At 41.6% G+C, this 15,080-nt stretch overlaps 1 protein-coding gene across 2 annotated transcripts; it reads left to right on the top strand.

Annotated features, from left to right (window-relative positions):
• Nucleotides 1–2,021: 2,021 nt before the first annotated feature.
• Nucleotides 2,022–13,179, top strand: LOC101801992 (serpin B11). Of its 2 annotated transcripts, none has more exons than XM_005024629.5 (8): nucleotides 2,022–2,384; nucleotides 6,868–7,053; nucleotides 8,059–8,175; nucleotides 8,541–8,672; nucleotides 9,354–9,471; nucleotides 9,876–10,018; nucleotides 11,792–11,962; nucleotides 12,087–13,179. In XM_005024629.5, exons 1-8 carry the CDS (start codon nucleotides 2,037–2,039, stop codon nucleotides 12,486–12,488), a joined length of 1,617 nt encoding a protein of 538 aa, XP_005024686.5. In that variant the 5' UTR covers nucleotides 2,022–2,036; the 3' UTR covers nucleotides 12,489–13,179. The 2 variants fall into 2 exon arrangements, with proteins under 2 accessions (XP_005024686.5, XP_005024687.3); XM_005024630.6 differs by lacking the exon at nucleotides 2,022–2,384 and adding an exon at nucleotides 4,910–5,045.
• Nucleotides 13,180–15,080: the final 1,901 nt, after the last annotated feature.

Genomic DNA, 15,080 nt, shown 5'->3' with positions numbered 1-15,080 from the left:
TGTGTTCACGAGCCCCCGAAGCCTCATGCTTTTAGTGTACTGGACCTCGTATAGCCAAAAAGAAGAGCTGTGCAGTAATCCTTGTTCTATTTAGAAATTGCACTCTGGTGTACCAGTCCTGTTTCCTAGACCCTTCCCGTCCTATGGAAATTTAGGAGACCCAAGGTAAAACCTATTTATCTTGCTGCATGTGAAGGAGAGGTATCAGAAGGGCTCCTACTGATGTGAGAAATGCCATTATAAAGCATTGCTCAGTTCTGCCCATTTTGGCCTCTGGGCCACGGGCAAGAAATTGCATGGGAGGACATGGGAAAACGCGTGTGGGAGCTTGTGTATAGAAACGCTTACGTGCTGGAAGGCGTTGGCTACGATGGAGAAAGTGAACATAGGTGAGGGCTTGCTCAGGTTGCCAAGTTACTCCACCTCACCTTTCAACACAGCATTGCTATCCAATGATGGGTGGCTGGCCTGATGGAAAAAAGCAAGCCACAGCTGGCTTTTGCAGGCAGTTGCAAACTGCAGTGTTATGTGTCTAGTCACCCCACCACTTGCTCAGCTGCATAGTCCTTGCTCATTTCCTGCCCCCAGCGTTTTGTAGAAGAGAGCCGATACATTTCAATGCGTTGTGGTAGCAGGAATTGTCTATGGGGAAGGGCAGTGGGTTTGGGAACTTGAAAAATGCTGCGTACAAACAACTGGAGTTTCCTCACTGGAAAGGCCGTGCAGTTTTGAACTCCTAAGGGCTTAGAAAAGACAGAATTTGTACAGACGGTGACATCTCCTGAGGCAAAGTGGTTAAGCAGATGGCAAGGGAGTTCTGAGGGAATATACAGAGTAAATAAAAGCAACAAGTGGAGGAACAGTGTTATTAGAAGAGGGATGGAGAAAGCACAGGGGCTGGAAGAAGGAAAGTAGTGAACGAGACTCAAAAATAGTTAGTCACTGGAAAATAGCTAGGACTCATAAAGGCAGAAGAAGATAGGAGATGTGGAGAACAGAATGGGTAAGGCAATATATGGAAAGAAATATAAATAAATTCAAAATTAAAAAAAAAAAAAATATATATATATATAAAGAAATGAGCAAGAAGACCAAAAGAAAACAGCAAACAACAACAAAGAAAAACACTACAGAAACATGAATTTTGGAAAAGCAAGCAAAGAAGTGCATAGCAAATGGAATCAAATAAAAAAGTGTGGAAAATAGTACAAGAAAAAGAACGCCCATTTTATTACCATATTTCACATTATTTATTAAACCTTCTTTTCTGTTGGGCAGTGGAGCCTCGGCAGCTGGGCTGAGGCCTTGGCAGAGAAGCAGGGAGGAGCAAAGCTGGTGGGAGCTGGGCTGGAGGGAGAGAGTGGTCCAGCTTCAGCCTGGAAGGGCAGTGTGGGAAGGGCAAGAGAGGGCTGGGAGACCTTCTTCCTTCTTTCTCCTTTCTCCCCTTACCATGTCTGATGCCTCATATATCTTACGAATCTGGAAACAGTTTTATGCTTGATAGGAAAAAGGGTGAGAAAGGAAAGAGAGAAAAAAATCAGGGTTGCAAAGCCACGTACAGCCTGAGAGGACTTCATCTCGACCCCTGAATCCTGCTGCCCTAACCCAGTGCTGCAGCAGAGCTCAGTGGTTCTGGTGAGGAGACATCAAATACTTGTGCAGCTCCATGCTTCCCATCTCTTTGCTTGTGTCTCACTGCATGCTGGGGACATAACCTATGTGATCAGCCTCTCCTGGCCTGCTTTCATTCTTAGCTCCAGAGATTTAAAAGAATACCCCCTGGCTGGGGATTCCTGTTACAGTTCAAGGAAATACTTCTTCCCCTCTCTAATTAAAATCCTTCCAAACACATAAAGCTGGCTCTGTACCTGAGAGAGAGAAATGGCTGCAGGCAACATAAAGCTCACGTGTTTCCCATTCATGTGCTCTGTGTCTGCCAGTGTGCTCAGCTCCAAACACGGGTTCTCTGAATCCTGCCACGAACCCTGCTCATCCCAGCGTCCAGCCCAGACCCCACCACATCCACAGGGGACTCTATGCAGCAGTACAGCCGTGGATCTCTAGCACTAATGCTCAGTGTGCCAGCTGCAGATGACTCGGCTCTGCAGTCAGGAGATGTTGCCCATAGATATCTCCTGCCAAACTCGTCGGGCAGCTTCAAGACAAGTGCTGTTAGCATATTGCTAGAGATAGGTTTCCTGGTCTTCTGCAGGAAACTGCACGATGACATTTGCATTAAATTGCAACACGCTGCATTTATCAACAATTGGTTAGAGGCTGAACTTTCCCGCAAGAGAGTGGTAGAAGTTTATAATACGATATTCACAGGGACGTGCTCCAGATCTCAGCTGTCGTGCTCTTCATTTAACCTCTTTGGCAAGAAGGTAAAAAATTATTTTGGCTTCAAAAATAACTTGTGATTTTTTTTTCCTTTGGCAGATCCAAAGCAGTCTAAAGGTTGGTAAAGTAAGCATAATGTTTACAGATGGGACAAAGAAGGAGATATTTTTACAGGCTAGAGGCAGCAAAAAGCCAGTGCTAAAATTCAGGTGACTTAAGAGCTACCACCAAGGGAGGTGGTCCTCAGTGGGTGGTAGCTGGGAATTCAGGAACATATTCCCAAAGCTATGAATCTAGAGCTGTCTGCTTCAATTTCTCAGACTTTTGAATATAAAATTTCCCCAGGGCCTCTCTGCCTGGTCAGAGAGCTATAATTGCCACGGGACCGAACAGCTAAGTGGTTTATACCAGGAGCAGGTGCTTTTCTGCCTAGGTCTCCAGAAGGGCTGAGGAGCAGGCTGTTTCAGTGCACCCCTGCACGCTCTGGTAGGAATGGGCTTCCCAGGAAATGATGGCACTGATGACCTGAGCAACCTCACTTTCAAATTAAGAGGAACAGATGAATTTTCCCTCTTTGCTCGGGTTTCCGTGGCACGAGAAAAAGCCTTGAAATGTTCACTAGACAAGAGAGGGCATGCATGTCTTTGGCTGGGTGCTTGGGTGTTTCCTCTGTACCCTGGTCCCTGCTGACAGGGTTGTTTATGTTCTTAAACAATGACTACATAAAATAGGGAGGGTGGAGTGTTTGTGTGTTTTGGTAATGGGGATGCTAGTCTCCACTATCAACATATTCACTCCTGGCTTTGGCGGTGGTGTTTAAAAGCCTGCTGAGAAGCTATGCAACTGCACACAGACATAGCAAACAGCTTGCCACTGGCCCATAACAGGCCCATAACGTACAGGAATCATTGGCCTAGAAAGAAGTAGAAAAGAAACATCCTGGAGGTACAGACGTAAAATAATAGAAGCAGACAGAAAAAAAAAAAAAAAAAAAAAGCCCTTTCAGGTATGAAAGCAGCAGCGTTATGGGCTAAGATGCTTGGAAAATGGACTTGGTCACATTTCCCTTGAAAAGTTATTTTTTTGCTGAAATGTGTTGGTTTATAATTTAAAGCATGTTACTTTGGGAATGTTTTGTGTTGCATGGGGATGATTAGAATTTCTGTATTACAGGAAATTTCATTTTTCTTGTGTGTTTGTCCCTTTAACTCCAAATGAGCAGACATATACTTGGAAATTTTTTTCTATGAATGGTCATGAAAAATTAGAAAGTAACTTCTACCAATCATAGATTTTGCAAGTGAGGAGTCTGTATTCTCTCTCATGTTCTCCTTTTCTAGGACAGACACGTAATTTCTGCCAATGCTCTCTTCCTTTGCTTATGAGAAATAGATGTGCATTAAAGCACCTTCATGGGTGGCAGAGAAAATAAGCACGCAATGGGAATTATCATGCAGTGCCAGGGAAAACAGGTTCCTTCTTTCTTTACCTTGTATTAGATACAGAATTACCTTAAAAAAAAAACAACAGGCTACCACTCTTCTAGCATCCACACCTTATTTACTGCCTCCTCCTGCTGACTGCATAATATACTCTAATACACCTGTTAATTATGACAGTTTTGAGCACAGCTTTTCATTCTTTGAGGATTTTTTTTTCTTGATTTCATCTACTCTTAGCTTAAAACAAACTCTAAAGAGAGAACAGAGTGTGAATAGCTGTAGAAAAGGAGTGTTCTCCATTTCAGAGCCATGGAAGAACTTTTGTCACCTTTGCAAAGCTTCTGGTGTGTGGTTGTTTCTTCAGATGGAGGCTCTTTTCCTGGGTAGCTTTTTGTCACGTATAACAGCGCCAGCAATTTCCATCTGCTGGACTATGCTAAAGCTAATGAGCCATCATGCAAAGCATCTCCCTTCATCAGCTGTAAAGCTGCAGCCCTGCTTGCTGTCTCTGCACTATCACTATTGTCCTGTGCAAACACTTTTTGCAGAACGGCAGCTATGATTTTCCTGAAACATTTCTTTTGATCTTACATTTTCTCTCCTTCCTTCTCCAAGAGCTTTTTGGGGTAACATTTCCATCAGTTGCCCAACACCTAGGTGTTCTCCAAACTCCACCGTCCTTGTGGTAGCTCCAAAGCTCTCACTGACTGAATGATTACACAGACTACGCGCACATGGCTTAATGATGTGAAATTGCACCCTCCCCAAATTTACATTAGGAAAGTTCTCTAGTAAGAAAGCACCTCCTCCAGCCCTCACCCCACACTGTTGTGTTGGCTTTCCAGGGCAGCCCTGCAAGCAGTTCACAGCTCAAAGCTGTGCAGTTGGCTGTAATGTTTATACCTGGACATCACTCTCAAGACAGTCTGCTGCTCTTTCTAAATGAACAGACAGACACCTCTGTGTGCCAGGTGCTTGCTTTTAAAACCTGTTTCCAGCTCCTAGGCTCTCTGTGCTTGGCAGTCGGTGTTCTCCCTGCAGGGTGGGGTGGAGGTGCCTCCCTCCTGCTGAGGAAGTTCATTAACTCTCGTTGTCTTCTTGACTCCTCCTGAGGTCTGGACACACCTACGGTATGCATCATGACCTACATTCACAGCAAACATTTTCACAGGTCCATTTTAGATCTTTTACCGGCTGTGAAAGCGGAGCAATGCAAACTTCAACACCAAAGAAGTGCTGAGTTTTGTTTTCAGAAGGTTACAGGTAATAGTTAATGAAGGTGGAAAAAAAGAGATATTACTGCTGCAGTGCTTTTTTCTTGTGGTAAGATGACTATGCTCTTAAAAGGAAAATGAAAACAGCATTTCATCCTAGGCAGCAAACAGAGCTAGTGCTCTACAACAGCAGTTTTCAGACTTAATGAGATATAACTCATCTTTAATTTTCTTGTTCAGAGTATCTGTTTAGTGTTTCTCCTCTGTTTTGGCAATTTGTATTAGGTCTTCATACAAAACACTTCTGGACTTCGGGGTAAACCAAATGTCTCAGTATGAAATGTGTGAACTTTTTATTTCAACATCACAGGTTCCTTCCACAGAGCACCAGTCAGAAACATGGAGAAGCGCTTATTATCTCCACATTTGCCACACGTGGTACCTTCACATATTCAGCAACTTGACTTTTCAGCTCTTCCAAGCCACCACAGCAATTTTCTTTGGGGCTGAGTCCTTTCCCCTTGTCTGGCACTTGCTGCAAGCTAAGATGGTTTGCGCAGACAATTGCTGCAGCTCAGCTGAGCCACAGCAAATTGTTACGCCCCGGTAACTTCTCCTGGTGCCTGAGCCCTGGCCTCTGATGAAAAGTTTGTGTCTGGCTCATGACTGAGGTAGAGTCAGCATGCGGTCTGCATCCTTGGCACAGGACTGAGAAGGAGCACCTGCTGTGCCATGGCTTTCTGCAGGGAGTGGGCACAATCGGCTGGCTGTGAGCTCACCCACCTTTGCAGCTGAGAGGAGCTCTGGCAGCTTGCTGTGGACCCATGCCCAGCTTGTCCCAAAGCAGGCTGAAAGCTAAAGCCAGCCAGATCTGTGTTGTGGGAGACACGAGGGCTTTCTCTCCATACTGTGGCTGGGTACTTTCCCCTAAATAACATATCTTTCTGTAACACAGGCCACAGCTACTTATCTCTACGTCTGCAAGCAGGCATGAGGATACTTTGCTTTCCACACTTTTCTGGTGTGCTGTCCAGAATATCACTTGCTGGGCTCTAAAACTGATGTGGTTCTTTTTTTTTTTTTTTTTTAAATTGTATTTTGAGAAAACTTGTGTGCTCCCACTGGTATCCACACAAAAGCTTCTCAGTTCTTTCCCCAAAGGACTAGTAAGCGCTTTCTAAAACCTTCATTTCTAAAGCCTCCATCATTTATCTGTCTGAAACTGTGGTTCCTGGCAAATCCATAAGGACAGAAAAAGTGTATTGCAAACTGTTCATGTTTCCATACGTAGTACAGTCTCCATAGCTGCTAAGGACTCCTCTTCACATATGAAAACTTTTAATTCACAGCAATTTTATTTTTATAGATCTGTTGTTTGAATCTGTCATACTGCAGCTCAGGTAACAAGACATGGTTATACACCTGGATAATTTCTGTCACCCTAATATGTCACTAATCATTTGTTGTTACAAGAGGAAAGAGTTGATAGGACTGTATACATCAAACCAGTCTGTAGAAGGACAATCCACAGCTGACTGATTTCAGTACTGCAACCTCTCTCTTACAGAAGAAATAAGATACACCAGGGGATAGGAGAGAAAAACAGTCCTTTCTAAGTGTGGATCCCTTTCCCAGACCCTGGTGTGTCCATGTGAGCATGGGCTTGCAGATGTGTGCAAAGTTGTCTGTTTCATAATTTAGCAAACTTCTGTTATTTAGCAACCAGCTATGGGATGATCTTAGGGCAGACAGATGCTTTGCAGTGTGATCTAGCTAAGCAACAAGTGCATTACATTTTTACATTTCTCCTTTCCTTTTTTTTCCTTTTTTTTTTCTTTCTTTTTTTTTTTTTTTTTTTCTTTCATTCCCAGTCAGCTGCTGGCTTCACAATGAGCTCCATTTCTAGACCAATTACTGAATTTTGCCTTGATCTCTATCATAAATTCAACAAAACAGAAGAAGGCCAAAACATCCTCTTCTCTCCAACAAGCATCTCTGTCGCCCTTGCCCTGATCCATCTGGGGACAAGAAACAACACTGCCGCTCAGATAGAAAAAGTAAGTACTAATGAAACACCCTGAGATGCTTCCACATGGCTTGCTGTTCTCTTAATGGAAATGCTGGGCATTGCAGCATGATGTGTGCTTAGGAAAGAAGCATGAACACAAGCTCAGGTGTTGTCTTGAAGTGCCACGATCCCTGCCATCTGCCTGTATGAGTTGCCGCATGCTCCTGTGCAAATTCAGGAGTGTGGGTAAGAGAGGAGGTGGTACACCACAGTTGGACACTTTGGTCTTTCCCCAGCCTTGGTTTCAAAATTTTGGGCAGGTGCTTTCTCTTGTGGTTGCTGTGAGATCCCTGGAAGTGTGGGTGCAGGCAGGCAGGCACAGTCTGACCACTGGGTCACCTGCAGCTAAGGCAGATGTGTCCTCCTTGTGAGGTTCCCAGAAACTTCTGCTTAAATGTTTAGGAAATCAATGGAGATCCAGTATTCCCCATTAAAAACAAACAAACAAACAAACAAAAAAACAAACAAACAAAAAAAAACTTTAGACTTTGTACGCTGCAACATTATTATTATGGAGAAGTACCTGGAAATTTTTCAGTGAGATATTCAGTGAGATATTTGCACAGTAGAAACAAGGACCAGTTTTCATCAAGAGCACTATGGTTTTGGTACATTTCCTAAGCTGATGAAAAGAGTATAAATGATTGTAATAGGCCAGTTTTGTGTGCAAAGCAAAGCAGCTTTGTCTCTCTGCCTGAGGCAATTTTTTGAAATTTTAGGTAACTGTAGCAATAAAAATGCAAATCACACGTAAACATTTTGAGGTGGAGGACAGTAGCATTTGGGGGACTACATGCATGTTTTTGTTGGTTCATTACTAGAAACATGAATTTGAACATGAATAAATGGACAATTTCAAGTCTGTCTTTTCAGCCTGACTGAAGCTGAGAAAATATCTTTCATAAATCACCGTGACAGCACAGCAAATCTTTCAAACAAGGACAAAGCATTTATCCCAGTTACAATTGCCTTAATTTGGCCTCTTCAACTGTAGGTGCTCCACTTCAGCAATGCTGCGGGAAGAACGAGCCTTGGATCTGAGCCTCAGAGTGCAGTCCCAGAAAACAAGCCAAAACGAAGCCAGGAAAGACGGTCTTCCCTCTCCTCCCAGGTAAGGCCTGGGATGTGTATCACAGGAGTCTTTTCTTCACTTCATGGTAACTAGATATAAAGCACCAGAGACTTCCACTGGAGGGAGTCAAGATCACACGCAGAAAGTCTGTCTGATCTGCTCGGAAATGCCTGACACAAGGCGTTTCCTTCTTACGGGCCAGGCCTGCCATGAAGTGAATACCAGAGCCTCTGGACAAAGGAGGATCAGGCTTCAAAGTTTATATTAGCTGAGTATAGATTAGCTGGATTTAAAAATCGATATAACAGTAATTGGCCCTATAATGTAACCTAACTAGGATGCAAACTAACAACCAAAGCTATATTGAGGAATCTTTACAATTACTGTGTTTGAAATATTCCTAGTGTAACACAGACGGGAATCTTAACCACGAAGCTTTCCATGCACTGCTTCTACAACTACAAAGCCTTGGCAAAAACTATGTGCTAAACCTGGCCAGCAATCTCTTTCTACAAGAAGATTTTGAACTGAAGCAGGTAAGTTACCTACATCTCATGACTGCTGTGGCCTGACCTCCAGCTTCCCTGTAACCATAAGCCTCACTGTTGCTCCCTCATGCGTATTTTTGAGCACCCGGTGTGCTTTTGGAGCTGTGCCTCTTAGGGCTGTTGGGGAAGGAAGAGACAAGAGTGTCAGTTTGCAAGGCTTCTGTTTAAAAAAAAAAAAAAAAAAAGCAGGAGGCTTTTCACTTCTGAAATATGTCTACACTCAGCCAGAGGTATGACTATGGCCCAAAATGGCCTTTTCAAACTACCTGTGAGCTGCTTAGGGGATATCTTGCTCTTTGCTCTTTATATCTTTGCTTCGCTGTTTTTTATTGTTGCTTTCTGCTAAATGATTTGGACACAGAGCATCAAACAACACATCTTGCACTTTATTTTTTTTTTTCTGGACCTCAGCTATGCAGTTTTCCACGGGAAGACTTCTCGTGGCTTTCTTTTTATCTATTTGCATTTTTTGCCTATGCATTAGAATAATTATCTCTTCTTCAAAGATTTTCTGAATAAACTTCTGATAATTGAAGTTTCCAAAGCAAAATTTTGTCGTATGGAGTCCACAAGACTGGCCCCATTTCTAAAATAGTTCTGAATCATTGATTTGTTTGGAAAGGGAAAAAATGCTGAACAGATTTGACTAACTTTTATTTTGTTTTAAAGGAATATCTAATGTGCAGCAAGAAATTGTATGGAGCAGATCTGCAAACAGTGGACTTTCGAATGCATCTTGAAGCAGCCATACTAAAAATTAATGCTTGGGTTGAAAATAAGACACAAGGTAAAACAAAGCAAGACCAAAAGCTATGCTATCAACGTCTGTGCAGAGAGTCAAAACTCCACAGCTGAGCTTAGTGCAAGGGGAAAGATACCCTCATGTAAACAGAAATCAGTGATGTCTTCTTTCCAATGGAAGGGTGCCACCTGGCATGTATATATTGTTACTGATGGCCCAGATTTGGGCAGGACGGTGGTCCCATGTCCCTTCCTGCTCCAAACAGGCCACTGCCAGGTAATGTTGCTGAGGAATTTGCCATTTGTTTGCCTATGTTGTCCCAGTCCTTTAAACAAACAGTTAGATTTCTAAGCTTCTCCAAAGCTAACTTCACAGACAAGTAATTAAATCTCAATCCATAGTCTTAACAATGGCTAACAAATACTTGTGTTTTCCAAAATTTCCTTTAGGTAAAATCAAGGAACTCTTTGCTTCTGGAATGATTGATGTGGATGCAGTTCTGGTGCTGGTGAATGTAATCTACTTCAAAGCGTCCTGGGAACACAAGTTTGAAGGAAAAAATACAGTTCAGAGAGATTTTAAACTAAATCAGGTACACCTGCCTCCTGTAAATCTCAACTTTATTTACCCTAAATACTGTGAGCATTGTCGTAAGCATAACCGAGAAGCACAACGTCCAGGGGGTTCAGCTGTGCTGTGAGGAAGGTGTGAGTGTGCTGAGAACTTAACCTGCCTCTCCTGTTGGGCAGAGATAGCAGGAGGGCTTTTCACAGTAAAACAAAATCTTTACTGAAAAAAATGTGCAAGCCTCAGAAATTGCAACAACTCAGGATTTTGCTTCAACAGCTGGCAAAACACATGTGTAAGCCCTGATCAGCAATTTTGAACCAAGTAGTCATTACATGGATGGAAACCAGTTCTAAAATCCTGTTTCATACTGGCTCCAAGGGGTCATCCTGGCTTTAACAAGGATTGGCCATCCTGGTTCAATACATTTTAACATGAGCTATGCATTCGATAGGTTAAAACAAACCAAAAAAAAATAGGCCAGATATTAAGAAGCAACAAATATGCAGACTGAATTTAAAAATAGGAAAAATTCTCATAGGGTATTTTATTTATTGTATTTGCAATGTTTAAAAGTTTTTTTTCAATATATTTTATTTTTTAGTCCCCTTTTCCATTTTTTAGTTCCTTATGTATATCATCAAAGCATTTGCTGTTTAACTCAGGTATTGTCAATATGATTGCCAAGCAAACTCCTTAACAAGCACATTCTTCCAAGTATTGTGCAAGTTAAGTCTAACAGATGTCTTCAAAAAAGACATTCAGCCCTTTTCCTTTCATTTAATTCAGTTTTAAATTCTTTCCATATGTTTCACTAATATTCTATTAGTTCTCATCCCCAACAAAAACAAACAAAAAAAACCCCAAACCAAACAAACCAACAAAGAACACACATTTAGTTTTGATCTTACGTTGAAGAGCTTTGTATGGTTAAAAGTGTCTTTCATGTGTTCCTTACTTATCAAAACAAAAGGCCAGGAAAACACATATTGCTATAGTGTTGCGCAGCATTGTTAAGAGACCAGTAAGAAACCGTAATATTGGTGACTTATATTTGTGACATATTTGGAAATATTTAAGATGTGTCTTTAAATACAGAAACTGAAAATGGCATATAGCTGAGAACATGTGGAGCACTGCTGTAGTCAGAGGAACTATGAGATAGAGAGAAGCTCTATGTATTTTTCTTCATATACTAATCAATAGTATCAGGATTTTTTTCTGAAAATGTCATCTACTCATATGCTTCTTTGACTGCTTTAGAAGCTAGGTAAGAAGTTAGCTAACTGTAAAATGAGACCTGAGCCTTTATACACCTTTTGAACAACCCCATCACACACACGCACACACACACCCACATATGCACAAATAATAACAATAAAAAAAAACACTATAATTTTGCTCTTAACCTATTACTTCCTGCCTAAACAACCTACCTGATAAATGCCAGCCTGATCCTTGTAGTGCTATTTCTTCTTTATCCCATTCCAAACTAAGACTTGCAAATCCAGCTAGCATCAGCTTGTTAAGTTGGCCATACAGTGACTATATTAAGCCACTTCAGTAGCTGATCAATTGCAGGAAAATGTGTTTTCTTGTTTTCCTTTTTTTTTTTTTTTTCTTTTCTTTCCTTTTTTCCCCCCAGGAGAATTACCTCTTTATATATTCATGTCAAAGCTGAGGTTTTGTGTGACATTGTAGATGCAAGAAAATAAAGAAAAACATTGTGCCTAACAATTACTGCTGCAAACGAAGACTTAAGCTTTCTTTTAAATAGAATTATTTTTCTTTTAAATAGAATGAGAGCAAGCCTGTGCAGATGATGTATCAGAAAGGCACGTTTAAATTAGGTTATATCGAGGAGCTGGGAACTCAGGTGCTTGAACTGCCTTACGCTCAGAAGTCACTGAGTATGATCATCCTGCTGCCAGGAGACATGGCTGATGGATCTGCTGGTGGGCTGGAACAGGTAAGGCTGTGGACTATGGCTAAACTGGCCCAAAAGTTGGTTGTCTGAATTAAAGCTGGGCAAGAATCTAAACTTTTCAAAGCTGCTTACCTACTCTAAACTCTTTAATTTCCTCATCTTCTAGATTGAAAGCGCAATGACCTACGAAAATTTAATGCTGTGGTCTTCTTCAGAGCATATGTTTGAGACAACAGTGGAGGTGTACCTTCCCCGTTTCAAGCTCGAAGGCACCTTTAACCTCAATGATGTATTAAAAGCGATGGGAATGACTGACATCTTCAATGAAAAAGCTGATCTTTCTGCATTGTCACCTGTGAAATCTCTGGTGCTGTCAAATGTTGTCCACAAGACGTATGTGGAAGTCAATGAGGAAGGCACCGTAGCAGCTGCTGCTACAGGAGCGGTCATTGTGAGGAGGTCTCTTCCCCTCACAGAGGTGTTTATGGCTGACCACCCTTTCTTATTCTTTATTAGGCACAATCCCACCAACACTATTCTTTTCTTTGGTAAACTCTGCTCACCTTAAAATCAGGACCTTTTTCTAACATCGCAAGAGACACCTGGATGAAAATCAGAAATACTGTTTTTTCCCCAATGTGTTCTTAATCCTCTGACAGCTAGCTTGTATTTCAAAGTAATTACTGCAACCAGTCCAGTTTATCTTACAGCTGTCAACTGGCTGCTCTGCTGCTACTCTTAATGAATGGCAAATATTGATCTGAATCCAGAGGCGGAGTAAATTTTCCCTTAACCTCACTGGATATCACGAACAATTTGTTTCCTCAAAGTCCATATATGCTCCTGTATGCATTAGAGTTCTCCAGCACAGCCATGTGGTGTAGTACAGCACCTGCCTGGCAAAGGTGGGATTGGTATGCTGTTGCCTGAGAATTGTTTGTAACGATTATCAGTAACTGCCATTAAAAACAGAGTAGCCTTGCTCTATATTTTTTAATTCCTGTCCTGGTGGGTCCTTGTGAGCAGAGAGGTGCTTTGAAGATGCTTTTTTCTTACCTACACACTGTGGTGAATCCTTTGCACAATGGAGATCTCACTTTGATAACTACCTTTCCACAACAGTCACAAACAACTAAGAGATACTTATTTACAACAAATATACATATTTACTGATAACTGTACCACTTTCTCCCCTGTGATGTATGCTGGATCTATCTTTGTGCTATTCTGTGCTATATAAAAATGTCATGCTAGAAGCAGCTTTGGCTTCATTTATTTATTTAGATAGAAGCCTGCACCTAAAGTGCCATCTTACCAATTAGAATGATGGCATGTGACACGGACAGCTTACACAAGCCCTGGATTTTATCATGCGCGTTTCTATTAGGATCATTGCTTTTTTATAACAGTAGGAATACTCAGGGAAAAGACAGGATTACGCCATCATGGATACCTCTAGAAGAGAGATGATTACAATGGCAATTGTGTATGCAGGAAGGCAAAACTCGGTTCCTCTTTTTACAGGACTTTTTCTGTACTCTTTTTTGAAAAACGAAACTAAACAGAACACACCCTTACAGAATTGCAACATGGTTGAAGTTGCAAATGTCCTCTGGAGGTCATCTTGTCCAACCCTCCTGCTCATGCAGGGACACCTACCTAGAGCAGGCTGCCGGGGTCCATGTCCAGAGAGGGCTTTTGAAAATCTGCAAGCACAGAGACTCCACAACCCCTCTGGACAACATTTCCTAAGTTCCCCATGTCCTGAAATGACACCAAAGAGCATAATGTCTACAGGAATGAGGTATGAAAACACACATTTCTGAAGAGGGTTAATTATTTCCATAGTAAAGAAGACTGCATTCTATTTGGAGAAATATCAAGTGATTTCAGTACCAAAAAATAGGATACAAACAGTCTAAAGCACCTCCCTGAAGTTACTGATGTGGAAAGCTGTAGCCTGGAACTGTTGAGAAATTTGTTTTCTTCCTTGTTTACTGCTGTCTGGTGAATTTTAATGATCTGAGATTCATTTATAGAGAAGTTTCTCTCCTGCTCTGATGAATCAAGTTTTGTAAAGAGCAATATAAATCCAAGAAATCACAGTTAAACTTAACCTGGAAAAAAATTTAGTTTGTGGGACAACTACAGAAAAACAGAATTTGCTGATGACTGATAGGGAGACATAACTGTTAATGTACTCATTTAAGATGAGTAACATCTTCCTCAGAAAGTTTCTATATAAGGTTTAACAAATTACCATTTGCAACTTGCTTTATGACCCATGAAAAGGAAAGTATGCATTAGCCATTAGTCATATAATTGAGAGTACAGCACTCTAAAGTTCTGCATTCACAATTACCACAGTTTACGTACTATGAATTACCTGGGGCTCTTTGGACAAGAAAGTCTAGGAAATAGGGGTGAGTGATGTTTGAGCAAGAACAGGCCAATAATAGAGTCAAATAAACAAACTATCCTTACTATATAATCTGAAGGTGTGGTACAACGTAAGCAGTGGTTCCCCAGGTTGCATTCACGTTTCTGTTCAGGAGGCTGATGGCACAGATCACCTACTAAGCTATGTTTTTATTACCTAAAGTTGTCATCACAGAGTATTTACATACCCTGAGGAAGTTCTGAGCACCACAGCCTCAAACATTGACGATGTTTCTGAAAAGGCAGGGGCAGGGATTCCCGTGATGAAGTGTCAAATGCCACAGGGAGAAAAAAAAAAAAATCCCTTTATTCCAGTCTTTTCTCAGAAATGAGCACAGTTTTAAGCCCCCAGCATAACCTTTTTCAGCATCCTTGATTTTCAAGAAATGAAGCTGAAGTTTCCAACAACCCTGTATGTGGGCAGAGGGAATGGATCTGTGTTCGCTGCTATTTGAGAACACAGGAGCTTAGTTATAAAAGTGAAAGAAATAGAGAGGGACTTTACAATAAGATTCCTTTTAGTACCAACTAAGCAGGTGCATTTCTGGGCCGAGCAGTGGGGCGAGCCTGTTGCAGCAAGGGCCTGCAGCTGGGCTGTTCCTGCTACCTGCAGTAGCAGCCATTTTACTGCTGCCACAATCTCATGAATTTGGAAAGGAAGGCTAATTCCGTGAAGAAAAAAAAAACTTAATAGCCTTTTGGCAGTTTGAAACCATCTGTT

This window comes from Anas platyrhynchos, chromosome 2, assembly GCF_047663525.1.
Source record: "Anas platyrhynchos isolate ZD024472 breed Pekin duck chromosome 2, IASCAAS_PekinDuck_T2T, whole genome shotgun sequence".
Classification (NCBI taxonomy): domain Eukaryota; kingdom Metazoa; phylum Chordata; class Aves; order Anseriformes; family Anatidae; genus Anas; species Anas platyrhynchos.
This window is presented reverse-complemented; position numbering and strand designations above follow the sequence as displayed.

Coding starts and splice junctions, on each gene's coding strand:
- LOC101801992 (XM_005024629.5), top strand. CDS start 2,037: ATGCAGCAGTACAGCCGTGGATCTCTAGCACTAATGCTCAGTGTGCCA. Junction 2,385..6,867: donor TTAACCTCTTTGGCAAGAAG/GTAAAAAATTAT, acceptor TTTCATTCCCAG/TCAGCTGCTGGCTTCACAAT. Junction 8,673..9,353: donor AAGATTTTGAACTGAAGCAG/GTAAGTTACCTA, acceptor TTTGTTTTAAAG/GAATATCTAATGTGCAGCAA.